We start from the raw sequence: 20,622 nt of genomic DNA on the forward strand, positions 1-20,622 counted from the left end.
GATTTGTCTGTCTCTGACATTGTCTTTGCCTGTGGGTACAGACTTTTTTGTTTCATTTGGCATTGCTCACAAACTATTATTAGCCTTCATCCCTACTGCAGTTCCTAAGTGTTTGCTTTATTTAGCTTTAAATATTCTGTATATATTTGTATTTTAAATGCTGTTTTAATTGCAATATTTGCTTCCTCAGGTGCCCAGAGTTGAGTGGAATGGCAATATAGAAATATTTTAAATAAACAATAAAACTAAAAGCCATAATTTTCCCTTTGGTTCAATCCTAGTCTGCACTCCTCGGCAAACAGAATTTGGTCTCTCTGTGTCTATGGCCAGTGTTGGAATGATTATTGCCCTGGGGACCAGTCTTCAGAATGTGCTGAGGGAAAACTAGACCGTTTTACTCATGTAGAGCCCACAGAAACACTAACATTTAAATTAAGCAACCTGCTTTGACACATCTCTTCTACATTGATTTTTTTTCAAATATTTTAAGGAACTCCTGCTCTCTTGCGTAAGACATACTTTCCAAATATGTACAAAAATACATACTTATGGATTCTTGATTTGAGGCCTTGAGAAGTAGGTTTTACTGAGAGGGGATAATTCATTTGGGCAAGAGGCTTAACTGCATGTTTAGCTTTAGCCCCATGTGAATACACTGTGCATATTCCTAGAACAGTAGTTCTCAACCTTCCTAATGCCCATGACCCTTTAATACAGTTCCTCATGTTGTGGTGACCCCCAACCATAAAATTATGCAATTGGTCTTTCACAGAGATTAAGCCAAAACTGACCAATGGCGTGAAGATCCATTGTTCATAATTGTATATACATTGTTTTTTCCCCAGGGTTTCTCAGTTCAGTTCAGCCTCTTGTCCCACCATGCCAATCTCACTCTTTTCCACTGCTCCAGACAGATGAATGCTCTTATCTCAATCTACCCTGAAAGGCTGTTGTGTGGATGGTGCCCTGCCCCCTGGCCAAGCTGCTTGCCCTACTGCGATCTCTGTAAAAGGGTTGTTTGACCCCCAAAGGGGTCCCAACCCCCAGGTTGAGAACCACTGTCCTAGAATGAAGTTACACTGTTCCATTTTAGATTTGGTCCCTAGATTTTGAATTTGCATATTTGATTAGTTTACTCAACTTGCTTCTGTGTTATCTTCTCAAACATATTATTTCTTTGCCATGTATTTTCTTTGCTGCTTTTCATACCTCTAAATGCATACTAAAGATTTATACCCTCTGGATGTTTGTCTCTAGGGCTACGATTGTTTCCTTGGAAGACTTTGAACAAAGGCTGAATCAGGCCATTGAGAGAAATGCCTTTTTGGAAAGTGAACTGGATGACAAAGAATCTTTGCTAGTTTCTGTACAAAGACTGAAGGATGAAGCAAGAGGTACTACTTGATTTACAGTTGGTTGCTAATTTAAGAATGATGGAATCTAGTGTTAACTTTAAATAGGTTGCAAGTCCCTCCTCCAGTTTTCCAGTATGAATATGTTCTTTTAGCACTCTTGACATCAGTGCTATAACTAATGGCCAGATACATGCCTGTTCCTCTAGCAGAGGAGCTTGTTTTTATGGGAGCTGTGTCTTCCAGACTGATGTACCATCTAATACAGTTACTGCTATCTCTGTTCTGAATAGACACACTTCTGGTTAATTATTGCTGACATAAATCTCTAAAGCACATGAAGCGTGTCTAGGGTTTAACATCATGACTTGCAGCTTCAGCCCATTTTAGATTCATATAGTTCTAGTATTTTATTTGGTACATGTTTAGGAAAGAAATATAGAGAGAAGGTGCTCTGGTTAGTAGATATTTCATGTTTGATCTCAAGGGGTAAGTCTGCAATATTTTCTTCAACTCCTAAAGATTTAAGGCAAGAGCTAGCAGTGCGGGAAAGGCAGCAGGAAGTAACCCGGAAGTCAGCCCCAAGTTCTCCAACTCTGGACTGCGAGAAGATTGATTCAGCTGTCCAGGCTTCTCTATCTCTGCCAGCAACACCTGTTGGGAAAGGCTGTGAGAACAGCTTTCCTTCACCAAAAGGTAGGTGAAACAAACGTGTGTGTTCTGTGGAGATTGTGAAAGAATAAATACTTTTAGCTGCAGGTGTAGTGCGGTTAAAAAGCACTTGCATAGTTTCAGCTTTACTATCCTTGAAATATTGGCTCAAAGAAAAACTTAGAAGAAAGTTTTGTGTCGTATAAGGAAATACTTCCTGTGTAAGTTATTTACATTTTGTCTCTGTTATTCTTGTTACAAAATCTTGCTCCATATAATAGCAGCATAGAGATCGGGAGTATGTGAGATAAGCATTCAGGGCAGTGACAGTATGGGTTTGGCTTACGGCTGTGTATACTCACACGGTCTGATGCTGATGTTGGAAGACAGCTTAGTGTAGCCCTGCTCTTGGCTGTGTGGGTAGATGCCCTAATGGCTTTTCTCTAGAAGGTGATTAGATGGCTCATTATGAAGAGAAGCTGGCTCTGCTGTCTTGCTGAGAAATGAGCTGCTGCTATTTTCAGAATTCAGGTGGAGGACAACCACCCTAGATATTTAGTATAACAGCTGTTCCTTGGAGGCATGCGGGGGGCCTTAGAGTGGGAGTAAGTTCTATTTCTATTTGGAATAAATTCCTCTTAAATGTTGGGGTAAAGGTATCCCCTGTGCAAGCACCGAGTCATGTCTGACCCTTGGGGTGATGCCCTCTAGCGTTTTCATGGCAGACTCAATACGGGGTGGTTTGCCAGTGCCTTCCCCAGTCATTACCGTTTACCCCCCAGCAAGCTGGGTACTCATTTTACCGACCTCGGAAGGATGGAAGGCTGAGTCAACCTTGAGCCGTCTGCTGGGATCGAACTCCCAGCCTCATGGGCAGAGCTTTCAGACGGCTGCCTTACCACTCTGCGCCACAAGAGGCTCTTTTTAATGTTGGGGTACTTACATATATAAAACATCTGTGGGTTGGATCCAGTGTGAGGATCCAAGATTTTCCATGCTGCCCCCAGCAGTCCTGACCCCAGAGAATTTATTCCCATGGTCAAAGGGCCTGAGTAGCCCAACAGCCTCATTGGTTTGGAGGCTGCAGTGAGGAGGGAGAAACTGGATGACACAGTATTACTTAATGTCTTGCCACTTTTGTCTGCTCCATCAACAGACGGGGATGCAGAAGTGGGTTTTTGACACCTGCCCTCTCCCTACTGCAGCCTCCAAATCCACATGGCTGTTAGGTCACATGAGTCCCAATGCTCTGGTATTAAGCTTTCCTGGGGTCAGAAAGGAACTGCTGCGGGGAGGGAAAAGCAGTAAAGATCTGCAACTGTCAGAACTTTCTACTGATGAGAGTCCAACCTATTCACTGAGTCCAACCCACTGTAACTTTCTCCACCTTGGTTTTGTTTTGCAGCTATTCCCAATGGATTTGGTACCAGTCCACTCACTCCATCTGCCAGAATATCTGCACTCAACATTGTGGGTGATCTCCTAAGAAAAGTGGGGGTAAGAAACATGCGGTGTTCAGGTCTGGATATGTTGAAATATGGCCTAACGCTAAATGCTATCATATGACTGTGCATCCTTAGTATGAGCTGCAAGCTCATCTGGCATGACTGTAAACAGCAGATGCCAAGTTTCTGTGGCATAAGTGTAATATTTACGAACACTGAGAAATGAAGGTGTTTGGGCACAGTTAGCACTGGTTTTTGCTTCAGAAAATAGTAGTGGAATTACTTGGTTATTGGGACTGTTGTCTCCAGTATGTATTACAAAGGCTTAGCTAAGTATAGGCATACTGGTTCATTGTGAACTGATGTGGGAGTGTTGCTTTTGCATTCATTTCCTGCTTGTGGGCTTCCCAAAATCCTCTGGCAGGTAACTGTGAGAAGTGGGGTACAGAATTAAATAGGCTTTTGGTCTGATCCAGCAGGGCTTTTCTTTTACCTTATGTTCTTAACAAATACCTCTGGGGCAGCATTTTTGCCAACTGTTCTCAGTTTTTTTTTCTTCTGTTTGCTGAAGAAGTTCAAAGAGCTGTTTCAGCTGTTCTATTCTTTTTGTGTGTGATATAATAGGAAGGATTGTCTGTAATCCTTGAAACTCCCTTTTCCTCAAGGGCCTACCATGAAATTCTTGTTATGAATGTAGTGAGAATGGTGGCCAGTTTGGCCCTGATACTTTACTAACACTTTTATCGTGTTGACCTTTCTAATGCTGATTCTTCATAAAGGCTAATTATTATTATTTTTATTATATTTCAGTTTATTACCCGCCACTCCCAACTGGCTCGTAGCAGGTTACATCAGTCTGAGTAAAAACTCGAATAAAACCCCATTAAAAACCCCAGACATAAAAACATCCCAATACAAAAATCACAATATAAAAGAAATGGCAGAAAAACAATTCAAACATATCCATTCTCCCAATACAAAACTCATAGAGGGGGGTAGGAAGAGGGGGGCAGATGAAACCGCAGCCGCCATGCACTGCACTATCCTGGCAGAGGTGGGCAAACAGGTTTAATTAATTAATAAAGAAGTTTATCTTTCTCTCTTTTTTTAGGCTTTGGAATCTAAACTAGCTGCTTGCAGAAACTTTGCAAAAGACCAGGCGTCACGGAAATCTTACGTTTCAGGGAATATAAACAGCAGCATGATCAACAGCAACGGCATGAAATTCTGTCATTCAGGACATACAACATTCTATGACAAAGCGTAAGTTTAGGTTGCTCTTGAGATTTATAAAAGGTGGATTGTAAAATTACGTTCTTACAGGCAGAAACGTTCTGTGTTTGACCTAAAGGCATCTCACTCTGTGTATGTAGGCCACGACCTATGGAGCCACTCTTCCTGTATTCTTCTTCTAAGGATGGCTACCTGAGCTGGTGTAGGCAGCTCCCCCCTGCCCCCCAACAGTACTGAGTCCATTTGTAGTCTCTGCAGTGTTTTGCTAAACTGGGGCAAGTGTTGATGGCATATATGATCACATTCCTCAGAGGAAGCAGTGTATGGCCTAGTTAAAATTTCTAGGCCTGGACTGCAGCCTTTCCTGCTTCAGTCACCTCCTCCCCCAAACTTCTTCTGTGAAGGACAGTATGACTTCAGCTGTCATTGGTGAAACGCACAGAACATCCATTTCTCTCCCCCCTTAATTTCTCATGGAGTATTTTATTAAGATGGGCTAGGTTGGGAGGTTGCATGTGCAAACTTCTGGGTATATAAGATTCTGTAAGTAGTGTTGGAACAGTCAGCCATGGTCCTCCTCTTTCCTGCACTTTGGTCTCATGCCTAGTGAATGACAGCAGACGCAGCCATGTTATCTTACATAGCACAAATAAGTCTTGAGTCATTCAGGGGAACCTTGTGTAGAAGCTCTGCTGACTAGCTTTGTGCCTGGTTGAATGGTGTTTTCTAAGTATCTTGCAGACCAAGCCTGTATCTACAGGATTTGCACAAGATAGGAAATTACATATGGACCCTCAGTCCTGTGTAGAGGTCTGCATTTGGTGTTGGATGTGCAGGCTAGCACTACAGCAGTGAAATACCTACTGAACTGCTGTGTGTAGTTCATGATCTCAAATCCTATGACAAGCTTCTTAAGAACCACACTATTTTGAGCCATGCTGGGAACAATGAGCAGATTGCAGCAAGGGAATGGTCACTCTTGATTAGTCAGATTCCTGTTCTGTCTGCATTGTCGGTTGCTTTGTGTTGTATACATTCTAGTTGGCCCACAAAAGCATTCAAGACTTGTGTGTATTTTGTGTTACCTCTTCTCTTCTCCATTGTGTGTCAGCTCATCTTGCATTGGCCCAGTTTCTTTCACCTCTGTTTACGACAGCTGAATTTCTGAACCCTGAGATCTCTCCCCAAGCCACTTTACTTTAGCAAAGCATTTCCTGAACCAATACAGTGCACTTCGCCTGTATTTCTACAACCATTAGACTCCCTTTTATTTGATTCTCATTATTCATTTATCTGTCCTTGGATACCAGCTTATGTCCCCTTTAATGTAGGTAAGACCTCTGTATTGTGCTGAGTAACTATACACACAGGGTAGAATAAATAGTGAGCTGTAGTCCTTTCTAAGCAGTGGTTAGGTGGTCTCTGTGCTTGTCTATTGTCTAATATTGTGACTAGACATCATCTTAAAATATTATCTAAAGGTAGAACTAGAGTTGTCTGGGGAACAGCAGCTGCTTTCTGTATATACCATAAAAAGAGGCACACAGGTTCTTGGATAGCCAAGACTAGAAGTATCTGAATAACCCAGAAGTGTGCAGGTGACATCAATGGGCACGTTTCCCAGTCGTTCCTGCTCTTGATCCTGATGCTGTGATTCTTGCATAGTGTTCCTCTTCCTTTGCTGCTGCTTTTCCTCTCCCTTCCCCTTGTTCTGTCAAACTATGAACTACTTCCATTGAGTTGGGCACCCATTGGCTTATTGTGTTTTGGCTGCCATTTCCCCTGTTCTAATGGTGCTGGCTGGGGCTGAGCTATAGCTTGTTGTGGCACAGAAAGTGAGTTCAGGCATGCCCTTTCTTCTCCTCTTCCCATCTTTTTTCTCTCTCTAGCCCCTGTACTCTTCTCCCTGCCCCCACTTGTCGCTGGATCCTGAATCAGCCACGTTTGCTTGTGGACCCGACCCAGTCTACTGCTGCTGCCTTATGAAAGACCGGTAGTTGGGTGGTGGGACTGACTGAGGTAACTTGCTCGTTGCTGTACTGCTGGCTTTGCTGCTCATGTGCTAGTTGCTTTGCCTGCACAGTTTTGTTTTCTAAGATGTGGAAGAATTGAGTGACCCTCCAAATCACTGTGGCAGGAAGGATCCTGTGCTGCTGAGAGTCACAGGAAAAACCTGTTCAGCATTACATATGCATCATGCACTAAGGCAGAGAATATCACATCTGGTAGATTGACAAAGAGGAAATTACTTTCTTTGGAGTCCTTTCTGAGCTCTTCTTTAGATCTCCTTGCCCAGTTGAGTGAGTGACTTTTCTTGCTTTCTGTGGAGTTCAGATCAAGCCAGAAGGCACATTGTTCTGTCATACAATAACAGCACCATAAGTAGAGCATGCTTTGGCTTCTAGCCCCCTGAAAATTGCTTGGTCTGCTTTGTACCTTCCATTAGCTTATCATTAATGCCCTCTTTTCTTAAATTCTGAATACTACTGTCCTGATCATCTTGTCTTCAGCTGCTGCTAAATGTCCGTCCCCTTTAAATGCTTCACAGATCCCACTAGTTTTGTTTCCAGAAATAGTTTCAAAGGGTAGCTGTGTTGGTTGGCAGTAGAACAGCTAGATTAGAGTCTAGTAGCATCCTGGAGATCACAAGATTTTGTGGGTATAAGCTTTTGAGAGTTAAAGCTCCGTTCATCATAAATGTATGATGTGCATGTCTCTACATTCATGTTTATGTGCTGTTGTTAGTGAAACAGGAAATAAAACCCCTTTTGTTTCTAATATGTTCCCAACATAAAGTAGTCATTGGCAAACGGGATTCATCCTAGGTAACTGACAGCTTGCTTTTATGGTGCTGTGTATTAGGATCAGTGGAGTTTAGGGGACTTTCCCTGTGGGCTTAAGAACTGCTTCTTAAATACTCACCCAGAATTCACTGATAACTTGTGGCTTCTGAAGATGCTTCTGTTACTGGTGCATTTACATGAATTGTTTCCATCTCTCCTGTTCGGCTAGGTCAGATTCCCTGAGAATGTCATGGGTAACTGCATCTGTTTGGCATGCATGTTTGGTCAGTGCTTGGAGATGAGTGCTGGGCTATTGAGGGCATGGGGCTGTTATACTAACCTTGTACTTTACTTGAAGTTAATGTTTGCCATGTGACAAGTTGGTTGGCTTCACATGACGGATTTCCCTGCATGGAGCAGTGCTTCTTTGTTGTACTGTCCTCCTCCTTGCATGGGTTACTAATAAAGTGAGTGACACAATTTGGAGAATGTGGGTGATGCTTCTGCTTTTTGGGTAGGATGAAAAGAGCTCCTTGAGCAGTGATGCCACAGGAAGTCCTTGGGACAGATTTGTCATCATATTGATACAATTCAGATAGGAAACAACTTTAATGGTTCACTGACCCTGGCTACTTACAAAGGAAACTGAGCAACCAAAATGGCTGTTACCTAGCACTCTTTGGTATGGCTAACCCAGGAGTTTCCAAAAGGTTTTTAAAAGGGTAAGCTGGCTTTGTTGCCTTCAGGCTAGTTGTGTTTCTGACTCAATGGTATTCCCAGTGTCTTCATGTCTTCTTCATTTAGCTTGCTGTAGAAGCCCCCAATTGGCCAAGACAGGTTACCGTATTGATTCTATTCTGTCCAGTTCCTTTGGAAATTAACCATCATAACTGGTGCATCTTTTATCAGCAGTGCGGGTGGGAATAGCTTGTAGCCAACATATGACCATGCATGTGATTGCAAAAATGTGTTGATAATTTGATTTCACTTCAGCAGCCAGATGGTATCTCTGGTTCCTGGCCATGCTGACTTCTTAAAGTCAGAAACTAAACACATAGCAGAGAAAACATAAGGCATTTAAGACAGTGGTCCCCAACCTGCGGGCCGCGGCCCGGCGCCGGGCCGCAAAGGCCATGGCGCCGGGCCGCGGCTCCCTCTCCCCGTCCCCCCCCCGCAGTAAAAAATTTCCCAGGCCGCAAGCTTGGGAATCAGGGCCGGGCCGCGCCCGTGCAGGCCGCGCCCGCTCGGCCCGATCCGCGGGTGCGACCCGCGGGCGCGGCCGGGCGCGGCTCGTGGGTGCGGCCCGCGGGCGCGGCCGGGCGCGGCTCGCGGGCACGGCCGGGCGCGGCCCGAAGCATGGGCGTGGCCCGCGCGGGCGCGGTCCCTGCGGGCGCGACCCGATGCCCTGCCGGTCCCCAGCCTAATAAAGGTTGGGGACCACTGATTTAAGAGACTCCTTTCAACGCTGTTAAATATGTAGATTTAACCCACATTAAGATATGTAGGAAGTCATGAAGCCCTGAAGGAAGTGACAGAATGTTAGAATCAATTCTCGAAATGCCTGAACCAAGATTCCTGTACCCAGTCTGACCTCTGGCTCCTCTTTTCCAAAATAGTAGAAAACAAAATGCCAGTTCATGCTGACCTTGCTCTTAGCACATGATCCTTCCTCATAGATCCCAATCCATTCTTCCAGTACATCTGTGGTCTACTGTTACTTAATTTCTCCCCTTTTTCAATTCCTGTCAAAAAATCCAAGCCAGTTCCTTCCTTGGGAATGGGGAAAAGACTGAAAGCATCCAAAGCAAATTCCCTTAATCAGAAAGCTTTCGATTGCTGAACTTTCGCATAGATAACTTTGTAGATGCTAAATTTTAGAATCTCAAAGAGGAACCATTCTCAGCATCACTGATCTCACACCATGGCCCACTTAGCACAGTAAAAAAAATCTCTCCCTGCAATCTGTTTAGTTATAGTGGTCTGTCTTAGCTTTTGTTCTAAGATGGGATGGTATTACTCTCCTGTACAGCCTAGTGCTGGGGGAAAGAGGCGGGCAGCTGTAGCAGCTAACTTTGGTTGTCTCTGAATCAACATGATGGAAACAGAGGTAAGTTTTAGGTGTACATGTGGGTTTGAGGGAGAATTAAAAGTAGATAGTAGATTATTATAACTCATGGTAATTGTGGCCCATAGACAGCTGGAGAGCCACTGTTTGGCCACTCCTGTTATGGCTCAAGAACAGGTCAGAATATTGTTAGAATAGTTGTCTATGAGGTAAGGCTAGATCCGTCTTAAGGTGGTCCCTTGTCTGTTGGCGACTCCTGTGTTTGGGAGATCTCAGGATCACCAAATAATTCTGGCAGCCCAAGCAGAATAGCTTCCTAAGCTTGAAGCTGTCCTACCTGTTTGAAGTCTTCAAAGGGAAGGGGGGTGTCTGTGAAAAGATCTGTGACAACTTCTTTGCTATGTGGAGTCCAGGTCAGTTATTGGTTCACAAAAGATTAACAGTTTTTGGATCCTTCTCTCAGCAGTCTGTATTAATAAGCATGTCTTTATATAGCTTTTACTGTGGCAGAGGGTGACTGCAGTGCTGCATGAGTGAGTAGCCCTTAGCTCAATGCAGTCAGTTTTGCACCCAGTGCTAGAATGGAGCTGGGATGCAACTTTTGTCTGTCTGCTTCTTGGTGACTGACTTCTTTTGTTTTCAACAGGGCAGTAAATGGCTTTGATCAAGGCCCACCACCAGGTCTAGGAGCTTCCAGGCCATCGTCAGCACCAGGCATGCTCCCGCTGAGTGTATGAACAGTTGCAAGGCCACATTGTGACTTAAAAATTGGTTCTTGAAGGAACAAGGAAAGAGCTGCTTGCAATACTTTTCCGTTAGTGCCCCCTGCTGGAACTCAGTGGAGGTTTCAGCACTCAAACTGCCCGGAGAAGATCCCAGAACACATACAGCACTCCTTACGTCAATACAGTTTATTTTCTTCTATTTCCATCATGGACATTCTTTAACGTGGTCACTGCTGATGTCTGTCTCACAGGATGCTGGAGTTGCACTTGCCCAAATCACTTGGTTCTGTTCCCCCACTCCACCCTAATTTTATAAGTTAAAACATGGGTCTATTGACTTGTTCCTTAGCAACCCCTCTCCCCCACCTCTTCACACTGCTTCCATTTCCTCCGAGCCCTGCACTTAAGCACACAAAGATCCCTGTGCTTTTTTTCTTTCCCATAAAAAGTCTATTCATGTCAAAAGCAGTAGGGGAAGACCTAAACTTCTCTGGTCAGCTGGAGCACTTGAGATGTAGTCTGAACTTCTATTCACAGAATGGCTCTTCCATACCTCAGTGGAAGTGATATACCTGAGGAGTCCTGGGACCTGTAAGGAGCTAGGTCAGCCATGGAAAACATCTAGGCATGGCAGTATCGCCTCTGTGGAGCACAAGAAATATAGGTGTTGTGCAATTATGTTTCTTCACCAAAGCTGATGGTTTTTAAAGTGGAGAATTCTCACCCTAATTTAGCAGTTGTTTTCCAGTCAGCTTTATTCTATTCAGCTGGCTTTGCCTATTTTATTTCAAAGAAACCAGTGGACTGAGCTTGGTCTTGTTAATGAGAATTGTCCATGAGCAAGGGGAGGAGGAGGACTTAAAGTCAAGGCAGGATTGGGAGGGCGGGAGGCAAACTTACCACTCACTGTTTTGGATTTTGTCAGCCCTTTTCCTGTGTGTTCTTTGCTGCATTAACTGTTTACATTTGTTTTATTGTACATAGGTTTGTAAACATAATATCTTTGCCTAAGATATTTGTACATAACTTGGGCTTTGTAGCTTTATTTATTCAGAATCTCTGAGGCATGTTTTCCCTAGGACAGTGTATCAGATTTCTGTGGTGACTGCCATCCTGTGGTTCAATGCGAGAGATGGTCCAAAAATAAAGATCTTTTAATGTGGACACACTGGCTTTTGCAGAAGAAGATGTGTCTGCTGTTACTTTGTGGCTTGGGGGGAAGTAGCAATTAACACCATAGCAATGAGCCAGTTTACATCAATGAATGATGTTTCAGCTGCAAGGAAGTACTCCTCTTCCAGGTTGCTTTGGGTAAGTGTTTGACTAGTGCTGTAAACTTGAATCATGTACACCACCCCCCCCCCCAACAACAACAACAACAACAAAAAACAGGATGACCCAAGGTATCATTAGAAAGCTGCTTTATTTTTACCATGCTGGGCATCTCCCAGACCTAGTCATGTAAGTTGGCAGGAGGATAATTGGTGAGGGGCATATTTTGCACAAATTTATAAGATGGCTTTTTAAATGCAGTTCAACTATTTGATAATTTTAAGTAACCTGAAATCCATTTCTTTCTCACATTTTGAAAAACTGACCATTTCATATTCTTGTTGCAACAAGGCTAACTTCTGCAGGTGTCCCTAAGCAAGCATATGTAGATACTGGGCTTACTCAGGCCAGAGCATATCTGCAGCTGAGAATGTAAAGTGGCTAAACTTTCCATAGATGCTTGTTCATCTGCTTTCAGCTTGGGACAGTCTTAAGTACTTTCTGTGTAGCAAGGCAGTGAAGGAAAGTGTCCATACAGTTGCTTCATAAGATTACCAGAACATGTGGATTCTTATAATTCAGGTCACATTTATGTAATTCTCCATTCTGCCTGTCCCCAGATCCTACTGAAGACTCCTTATGTGTGGCTTCTGGTATGAACTGCTTTGAGAACATATTAAATAGCATATAAGTTACTTTGCTTTAATGTCAATGTTTTATTCAGTGTCTTTTATCCTGCACTTTCTCCTAGGAGCTCAAAGCAGTCTGTATTGCAGCCCCTTCAGAGTGACCTGTGATGTAGCCAAGGTTCTGGAAGTGGAACTGACACAAGAGTTTCATGCCCCCTATGCAAGTTTAATTTGGCTCTTCTAGTTAAAAGTCATGAACAAAAGCTAGTACACTTTATCACATACCATGTCCCCCATGTTTGTAGGACTATAGAAGCTAGTTATCTATATTGCCACGGTAATATTTGAAGGCTTGGAACTATCTGAAATAAGATCCCTTTTTATGCAGTTTTAGGCAGGATGCAGGCTCTTGACTACTTTCTTGTGGGTGTGGTAAGGAGGGGGCCCTTCTTGCAACAAAAGATATAATATGTACCTTATTTTAAATCCTATATGTCCTTCCTACACAGAGTACCTCAGCGGCTGTATTAGTTACAGCAGGGGTAGTCAACCTGTGGTCCTCCAGATGTCCATGGACTACAATTCCTATGAGCCCCATGAGGGGCTCATGGGACTTGTAGACCATGGACATCTGGAAGACCACAGATGATTACCCCTGAGTTACAGGCTTCCTAAATTATTTTGGTTTGTACTAGCTGTGTCCTACTACTTGTTTCTTACCAAGCTACAAGTGTAGAACTATCTCTGAACAAAATGGACAATTCTTTTTTTCCCCCTTTACCTCAAAAAGCAAGGGACTGCTATATTGGAGCACAGTGTAACATATGGTTGCACTTCCCTGTTAACACTTGTTCATTGAGTGGTCTCTGGCGCAGGCACACATGGGACTGTGCAGGCCAGGCACAGAGAAAGTGCTAAAGCTTTCTAACTGTTTCTGGCTGTGGAGTGCTTCTCCCCTGCCACCACGTGAGCCAAATTGACACATGATGTGGGCAGGGAGATCAGTCCTCTCTAGATGAAGGATACCAAACCAGAGGATGCCACAGTGGGTAAAGGAAGAGATGTGCACAGACCACTTGATGAACAAGTTACAGATATGTACAACCATGTCTTCATCTTTGTGGTTTCTGTGCAGTCCCACATGGGGGAATAACAAGTTCACATCACAGGAGGGTGCAGGATCCTTAGTGGAACAGTGACTGGAGTACTGCCTTTCCCAGAGTTGCATGGTTCCTGGAGTGCTTGATGAAAGTGGATACAGATGACCACATTGTCACCATGCAGATATTCAGCAGGGTAACCTCTCCCAGGAAGGTAGCAGAAGACTCCTGAGCTCTGGTCAAATGCACCTTAATCCGGAACAGGCAATTCACCTTGGGCAGTGAATAAGCCAATTTGATGGAAATCACCTACCAGGAGACGTCTGAGAAGAATCTGGCTGCCCCTTAAGTGAACTCGTGAAGCAGACCAGGAGATTATCGGTATGGCAAAGCTCCTTTGTATGGTCTAAATAAAATAAAATGGCTTCCTTAAATCTAGAATGTGTAGCGTGTATTCCTTCAGATTCAAGGAGAAAGGAAAACACACCCATGTGTTCTGAAAACTATGGAAAGTGGAAGCTATCTTAGGTTAAAAGTGCACAGCATCACAAAACACCTAAGAGCCCCCAGTTCACCCATTCGTTGGGCTCATGTAATGGCTAATAAAAGTATGGTTCTCCATTGGATGCAGCCATGGAGTCAAATGGTTTATATGTCAGATATGAAAGAGCCAAAAAGAGACTCCATTGAGGGACTGGAGGAGGGATCAATGGGTGCATATTAAATAGTCCCTTCAAAAGCTTCTTTGACAACTTAGAACAAAAATACATGCCTATCTATACTGTTATGATAGGCAGAAGAGCACCTTAATGGTCTTCAAGTAATTACTCACAAAAAAGTATTTAAACTTCTTCCAGTCAACAGCATAATATTTCAAACTGGAGGGTCTACATGCTGTGGCAGACTAGTCACCCTGTATCCACCAAGCTGTGAGGTGAAAGGACTTTACACTGTGGTGAAACAGAAAGCCTGTGTGTAGCATGTCCTCTGCTATCAGGAAGAGTATTTACGACCACACTAAGCAGGGAAGGAAACCAGACCCTGTTAGACCAGAAGGGAGGCCACTGGGATACATGTGGAGTGATCCATTCTGAGCTTCATTATGACAAGGGAAAGGAAGGAAAGCATAAGAGGCAACCTTACAAAGCACTTTGAAAAGCATCCCTAAAAAGTGAGAGTCTGCTCCAGCAAGGGAGAAAAAAAGGTAACTTGGTATTCTGTAACGTTGCAAAGAGGTCTATGGCTGGAAATCACTGGTGTAAGACAGGAAGCAAGTACTTGCCAGAAAGAGATCACTTGTAGGTGCAGACCTGCTGATGGAATCAGCTGCTACATTGGAGGTAACCACAACATGGATGAGCTGAAATGAGATCTGTGTCAGAATAGTTGAATGCCAGATAAGAGTGGCCTCTCACTGGGGGGGGGGGGCAGGGAAGCTATGCCCCCAAACTTGTTGAAATAGGCCTTTGCCATGGCATTGTCTGGGACAATGACCTTCGTTCCCTCTGGTACATAATACCTCTTGAATTCCAGCAAATTAATATGCATCTGAGATTCTCTAGGAAACCAGGACACATTGGCCAAATAGACACGGCACTGAGAACTGCAGCCCAAAAAGTGAAGTAGCAGTAAAAATCTCAATGCCATGAGGTTGGCACCCAAAGGGAAAGCCCCTGTTGAGGTTATTAAGATCTGCCCATTGAGATAACAAGGCTAGAATTGTTCTGGCAATGGAGAAATACTTCCAGGGGGGATCTGACACAAAATCAAACTTCCTTAGAAACCAGTTCTGTAAAGGTCTTGTGCAAACATGCACTTATAAAATTGGGGAACAGGACTGCAAGTTCCTTTTTGCCCAGCCTATTGCATCGCTTTGAGATTCACACTTCCCCCCCCCCCCTTTGATAAAGGGTAGGAAGACAAGACACCTAGGGGCAAAAAAATACTCCTTGATCCTTTGTATGGCAGCAGGAAACTCAACAGAAAGCCAGAGTTCGCTTCACCAGCTGGCGGCCATGACCTGCCCCGTGGAGGCAAGCGGCGGCTGCCTCACTACGAAGAGAATAGCCCACGGGGAAACGCCAGCCTGACGAAGGCCCGCCACGCAGCCCACGGTATGGGGTGGAGGCATCGCCGTGAAAAGAGGGGGGTGGGGGCCCCGCCGCCTCTGCGACCCCAGAACAGCCCTTCCTTGCTCCCTTCCTCCCCACCCAACACTTCCAAGCATTCCACTCCACCCTAACACAACGCTAGCGCCCGTTGTATTTTCGGCTACATCGGGCTTAACCTACTAGTTGATTATAATCCCACAGTCTACAGGCAGATAACTGGAAAGATAAACTCCAAATGGTTTCAACAAGATCTTCTCAATCCTTATGAAAGTATGGGTGGTCTTTTCTTTTGTTTCTAAAAGACCACCTATACTTTCATGTTGTTGTTGTTATGTGCGAAGTCGTGTCCGACCCATCGCGACCCCATGGACAATGATCCTCCAGGCCCTCCTGTCCTCCACCATTCCCCGGAGTCCATCCAAGCTTGCACCTACTGCTTCAGTGACTCCATCCAGCCACCTCATTCTCTGTCGTCCCCTTCTTCTTTTGCCCTAAATCGCTCCCAGCATTACTTTCATAGGGGCTGAGAAAACTTCCCCAATCCGTCTGGACTCCTGGCGTATAGCAATTTTATCAACTGTCAACATCCCTCTGCTTGTATAAGTTTACACAGCCTTTGCAGATCTATTATACCACTGAACATAATAAAATCTTTTTTTTTTGCCATCAAGACTCAACTGACTTATGGCTATCCCAGAGGCTGTTTAAGGCAAGAGAGGTTTGAGATGGTTTAACACTGCCTAGGCTTCTTTGGTCACCCAGTCCAAGTGCTGGCCATGCTTAGGGCAGTCTTATCCCATTGACCATACTGGGCAGAAAAGAGGAAGGTTGGGGATAAGTGAACCTGGGCCAGTCGTACATAGTCTAGTTGCTTCACAGGGCTGTTAAGATACAATGGTAGAAAAAGATGGGTATAAATGGAGTACAACATTTCAGGGATTTCGGGATCTGTATAGGAAAAACATCAGATGGAGTCCATTTGGGGGGCAGGGAACCAAGTGAGATCAAAAGAAAAGTTGTTAGTCTTCATCATTTAAACTCTTCTAATCTTAGGAAAGCAATTTTCTGCATATCTCTTTAAGAAGTATTTACAAAGGTGGTTCTGCCAAACTTCTAGACTGATACCATGCTTGGCTCCCAAATTCAGTGTCTTTCTTGTGTAGAAGGAGAGAGAGATCAGACCTGAGAAAGTGGCCTAATATACCAACTTGTGTAGTCTATCCTACACACTTGGGCAGGAGAGCATTAAACCCCCCCCCCACCCACGAGAGGCAATGGTGTGGTCGTATCATGGATGTCTTTCCTCAAATAGTCTAGCCTCACTTCCTTGGTTTAAATCTATTCATACAGTGCCTATTACCGTATCCTATTTTAACATTATGTAGTTATACACACAAAAAGAAATCTATTAGTGCTTCAACCTTTTCTCTAAATCACTTGACTACAGCAGAAGGCAAGCAGGTGTCCTCCACCCAAACCATACTTTTACATAGCCCGGTCATATTTCGCCTTGCGTCTTTCCTAACTCAAAAACGTGACATTTTTCCTTTCTTGAACATCCTAAGTCAAGTCACTGGGTAGGGTTAAAATACAAATGCAAATGCCCCTGGTGAGGTTATTTCTAACTGCCCCTCTAGTACAGATATGATGTGTGCATCTATGTATTACATCTTCTGTTTCCTAACTGTACTCATCACCTTAGCAGCTACCAAGAGCATACGTGCTTGAACTTAATTCAAGACAAATAATTCAGAAAGCAACAAAATGAAACAGTAAGCTAGGTATTCACTGAAGAAATGGAGTCTCAAATCCTTGGTCTGATTTTGGAGAAAGCCTGAATCCATCACAACCTATCAACAGGCATAATCCTAGAAACTTTCAGTTATTGATTGCTAGCTGGGTTTAGGCAAAAACACACTATTTTAAGAACAAAGGGACAAAGCGTTAATGTCTCTAGAATGAATAAATTTATTGTCTTACAAAAATCATTGTCTAGAAATATGGGAATACAAAGAAACAAGGTATTTGCAGTCAGATGCCTGGTGGTCAACAGCCAGTAATGATTAAGACATACCCAAATGCACAAAACAAAAGCTTTGCAACAGGTTAAAGCTTTTAACCAAAGAAAAATATACTTTCAAGCATGTTGCAAGAGATCGAGATTTCCTAGTTAACACTGATTCCTTATCACTGAATATTAATAATACCACTTGGACTAGAAGATGCGTAACATGATATGAGGAACAGAAAATTAATCCATTAAATCATTGTTATAGGCAAATCATATATGTAACATTGTCTTAGTACTGTAGTGTCTAAGGCACTTTCTGTAAATGTCAATCCTCAGCTACAAAACAAAAGAGGATACTAGCTAGGTGTAGTTAACACTGTCCAAATGAAAGCTGAAAAGGGGGAGAGGTTTGTTCCACTGGTATGTTCATTTACAGGTAGTGTTCAAATGCTAGCCTCTGGCAGGGACACTGATGGGCACAAAAACAGTCTGCAAGGTTATCCACTTCAGTCCAAAGACCTGTCCCAGCTAAACAGTTGCTGGGGATTGGGGGGGGGGGGAAGGGGGGTGACATGGAAAAGATTTTCCTCACTATGGTGTTCAAATTTGCACTGAACATTCTGAATAAATAGGTAGCAGTTTACCTGCCCCCCCCCCCCGACAGGATGCAGGACTGACCAGGATAGGAGGGCAAAAAAGACACAGTATTGTCCACAGTGAACAAGTGTGCAACAAGGAGCATATTCTCTTCAAATAAGGAGCTGGGTAGCAGTGCTTGCTAATCTCAGCCCCAGCTTTCCCTCTTAACCCCTCTGGCCTTTTCACAGTTGATATATTGGCTTTCAGCATGTCATAAAATGAAAGAGCGGTCAGCTCCTACAGAAGAGCAGAGCTAAAACCCCCCACCCAAAAAAGAGAGAAGTACTGTTACTGTACAACAAATGGAGCATGGACACAAGCCAGCCGCCAGAAACCTCTCAGGAATAGCATACGCGAAGCACTCTATCGCCTGGTGCCTTAGCAAATGGCTTTACAAAGGATACCTGGAAACAAGAGCACTGAACAGAGACATTTAGATACATATAAAAAGCAGTGGTGCCTATATCCAGAGCAAGCTACAGCATGGCAAGCCTGGCAGCAATATGCTACGGGTGACCTGCAATGTGTGACCTAGTAACATGACAGTTCCGCCTAAGGCAAGGCTGGGGCCACAAGGCAATTTGGTGGCCAATGAGGTCCTTCTCTCCCAGTCGCATGGAAGGAAAGTCACACTGGTAAGGGTGCTGGCTGTCCAACAGGTGGGGCTTCTACTCTGCTGGGGCAGCCTGCGGCTCGTGGATATCGCTTCCCTTGCTTTCGGCATCATCGTCGGAAAGCTCCAGGGAAGCTCCTTCAATGTGCAGTTGGCGCCGCCCAGATCGGCTGGAGGAAAAGGTGATTGGTCCACCTCTCCTGTAAGAGTGTGCAAGGAATGACTGCTCAAGTACTCAGCCCTTTGCTTAACAGGACAAAACAAACCCCCATCAAGGGATGCTGATAAAATCCAGCCATCTGCAAGCACCACACTGTCGGCACAAATGAACGCTCTGATCCCTCAAGTGACATCATGACACAGCTGAGCTAGGAATGAGGCCGAATAGATATCGGTGGTGAGACACGATCTGCAAGACTGCCTGGCCCATAGGTGAAGATGGCTCAGGGCACTCAGTTCCTACAGCAGTGGGCGTCCACACCGGATTAATGAACAGGCCCCTTTCAGGCAGAGAGCACAATGCCACACGTGGATGATCACGAGGTTTTACTAATCTGCTATTAACGCTAGGAATTGTGGGGGGTGGGGGTGGAGAAAAGTGAAACTGAATATGTTAGTAAAATGGGCTCCTCCTAACTGGTGTGTTCTGAAGCCCACTTTACCGTCCCTGTCTTCAGACGATACTCACCTTAGCCTGTTTTTCAGAGTGCTGACCTCCCTGCTAAGACCCTCGTTGGCTTCTGTGGCATCATCCAACTCTCGCTGGAGCTTCCGGCGTGAGGCATTTGCACGTGTTGCCTCCTCTTCTGCCTCTTCAAGCTGGCGCTTAAGCTGTTTCATTCTAGCATTGGCCTTCTCCATCTATGGAATATCACCAGGTACAGAACGGTGAGACCAAAAAGAACTTACTTTTTCCCCTCCCTCTCACAGAAAACTGGTCTAAATAGACAAGGGACATAATTTCCCATGTGACCCAACAATATTTTGGCACAAAGATGTGTTACTCTGGCCTCTCCTACAGATTCTTTATGCCTCCAACCACTCACTAATCAAATAAAAAAGGACACAAGCTTCGAGTTAAAGACTGGTGGTGTGTAAGCTACATGCTTCCAAACGGCCTTGTTATTTGGAAACCTGCTCCAGGGATGGCCAAACTATGGCTCTCTAGATATCTATGAACTACAATCCCCAGGAGCCCCTGCCAGCAATATGCTGGCAAGGGCTCCTGGGAGTTGCAGTCCATGGATTTCTGGAGAGCCACAGTTTGGCCACCCCAAGGCTGTACACAGCAATTCCTCCTTCTTAGATTTTTGATTTGACAGACAAGACAGATGGAGTTGAACAACAAAGGTTTATTTAACAGGGGGAAGCATTTAATAAGCTAAATATGCTATGTGGATAAGTTCAATATATCAAGTACAAAGCTTGCTCTCATATAAAGTAAACAACCCGTGAGGAGAGACTTGACCCCTCTTTCCTTGGACCTTAACAGATTCAAGGCTGCTCTTTTCACTCATACAGCCCCTTCTCACAGAACCCACACGCCTCAGTCAGGAATGAGGGGCTCTGCACAGGATGATTATTTGGAACACTAAGTTAGGTAAAGGTAAAGGTATCCCCTGTGCAAGCACCGGGTAATGTCTGACCCTTGGGGTGACGCCCTCTAGCGTTTTCATGGCAGACTCAATACGGGGTGGTTTGCCAGGGCCTTCCCCAGTCATTACCGTTTACCCCCCAGCAAGCTGGGTACTCTAAAGGAAGACTAAAGGAACACTAAAGGAAGCCCCAATAAAAAGACCTGGCTAAACTGACACTCCATTGCAGAGTCACAAAATCCTCCAATCTCCTCCAATTCCTATATCCCAAATTCTTGACCCTTCTTAAACTGAGCCTGGTTCACTTCTCTCCCGCCCCCCCCCCCGCCCCAGTGGAATTCCATGGGCTCTGAAAGGCAGACAATTACTTGGATTTGCATGACAACTAAATCACAAGG

General features: G+C 44.4%; 2 protein-coding genes across 7 annotated transcripts in view; one reads left to right on the forward strand and one right to left on the reverse strand.

Annotated features, from left to right (window-relative positions):
* The window catches only part of NDEL1 (nudE neurodevelopment protein 1 like 1), a 41,944-nt gene extending 30,093 nt beyond the window's left edge, over window positions 1-11,851 (forward strand). For 2 of the 4 annotated variants that reach the window (XM_077327479.1, XM_077327481.1), the window contains exons 5-10: window positions 1,258-1,394; window positions 1,875-2,048; window positions 3,409-3,500; window positions 4,560-4,711; window positions 6,571-6,700; window positions 10,176-11,851. In XM_077327479.1, coding sequence (XP_077183594.1) covers window positions 1,258-1,394; window positions 1,875-2,048; window positions 3,409-3,500; window positions 4,560-4,711; window positions 6,571-6,667 — 652 coding nt within the window. In that variant the 3' untranslated portion in view covers window positions 6,668-6,700; window positions 10,176-11,851. Of the gene's footprint in view, window positions 1-1,257; window positions 1,395-1,874; window positions 2,049-3,408; window positions 3,501-4,559; window positions 4,712-6,570; window positions 6,701-7,693; window positions 8,558-10,175 lie in introns of those variants that run through there. The other 2 variants (XM_077327480.1, XM_077327482.1) reach the window with 2 other exon arrangements.
* Window positions 11,852-17,314: 5,463 nt separating this feature from the next.
* Window positions 17,315-20,622, reverse strand: part of MYH10 (myosin heavy chain 10) — a 95,728-nt gene continuing 92,420 nt past the window's right edge. For all 3 annotated transcript variants that reach the window (XM_077327486.1, XM_077327485.1, XM_077327484.1), the window contains 2 exons: window positions 19,318-19,490; window positions 17,315-18,829 (listed from right to left, as the gene is read on the reverse strand). In XM_077327486.1, coding sequence (XP_077183601.1) covers window positions 18,685-18,829; window positions 19,318-19,490 — 318 coding nt within the window. In that variant the 3' untranslated portion in view covers window positions 17,315-18,684. The remainder of the gene's footprint in view (window positions 18,830-19,317; window positions 19,491-20,622) is intronic.

This window comes from Paroedura picta, chromosome 3 (assembly GCF_049243985.1).
Source record: "Paroedura picta isolate Pp20150507F chromosome 3, Ppicta_v3.0, whole genome shotgun sequence".
In the NCBI taxonomy this organism is placed as follows: domain Eukaryota; kingdom Metazoa; phylum Chordata; class Lepidosauria; order Squamata; family Gekkonidae; genus Paroedura; species Paroedura picta.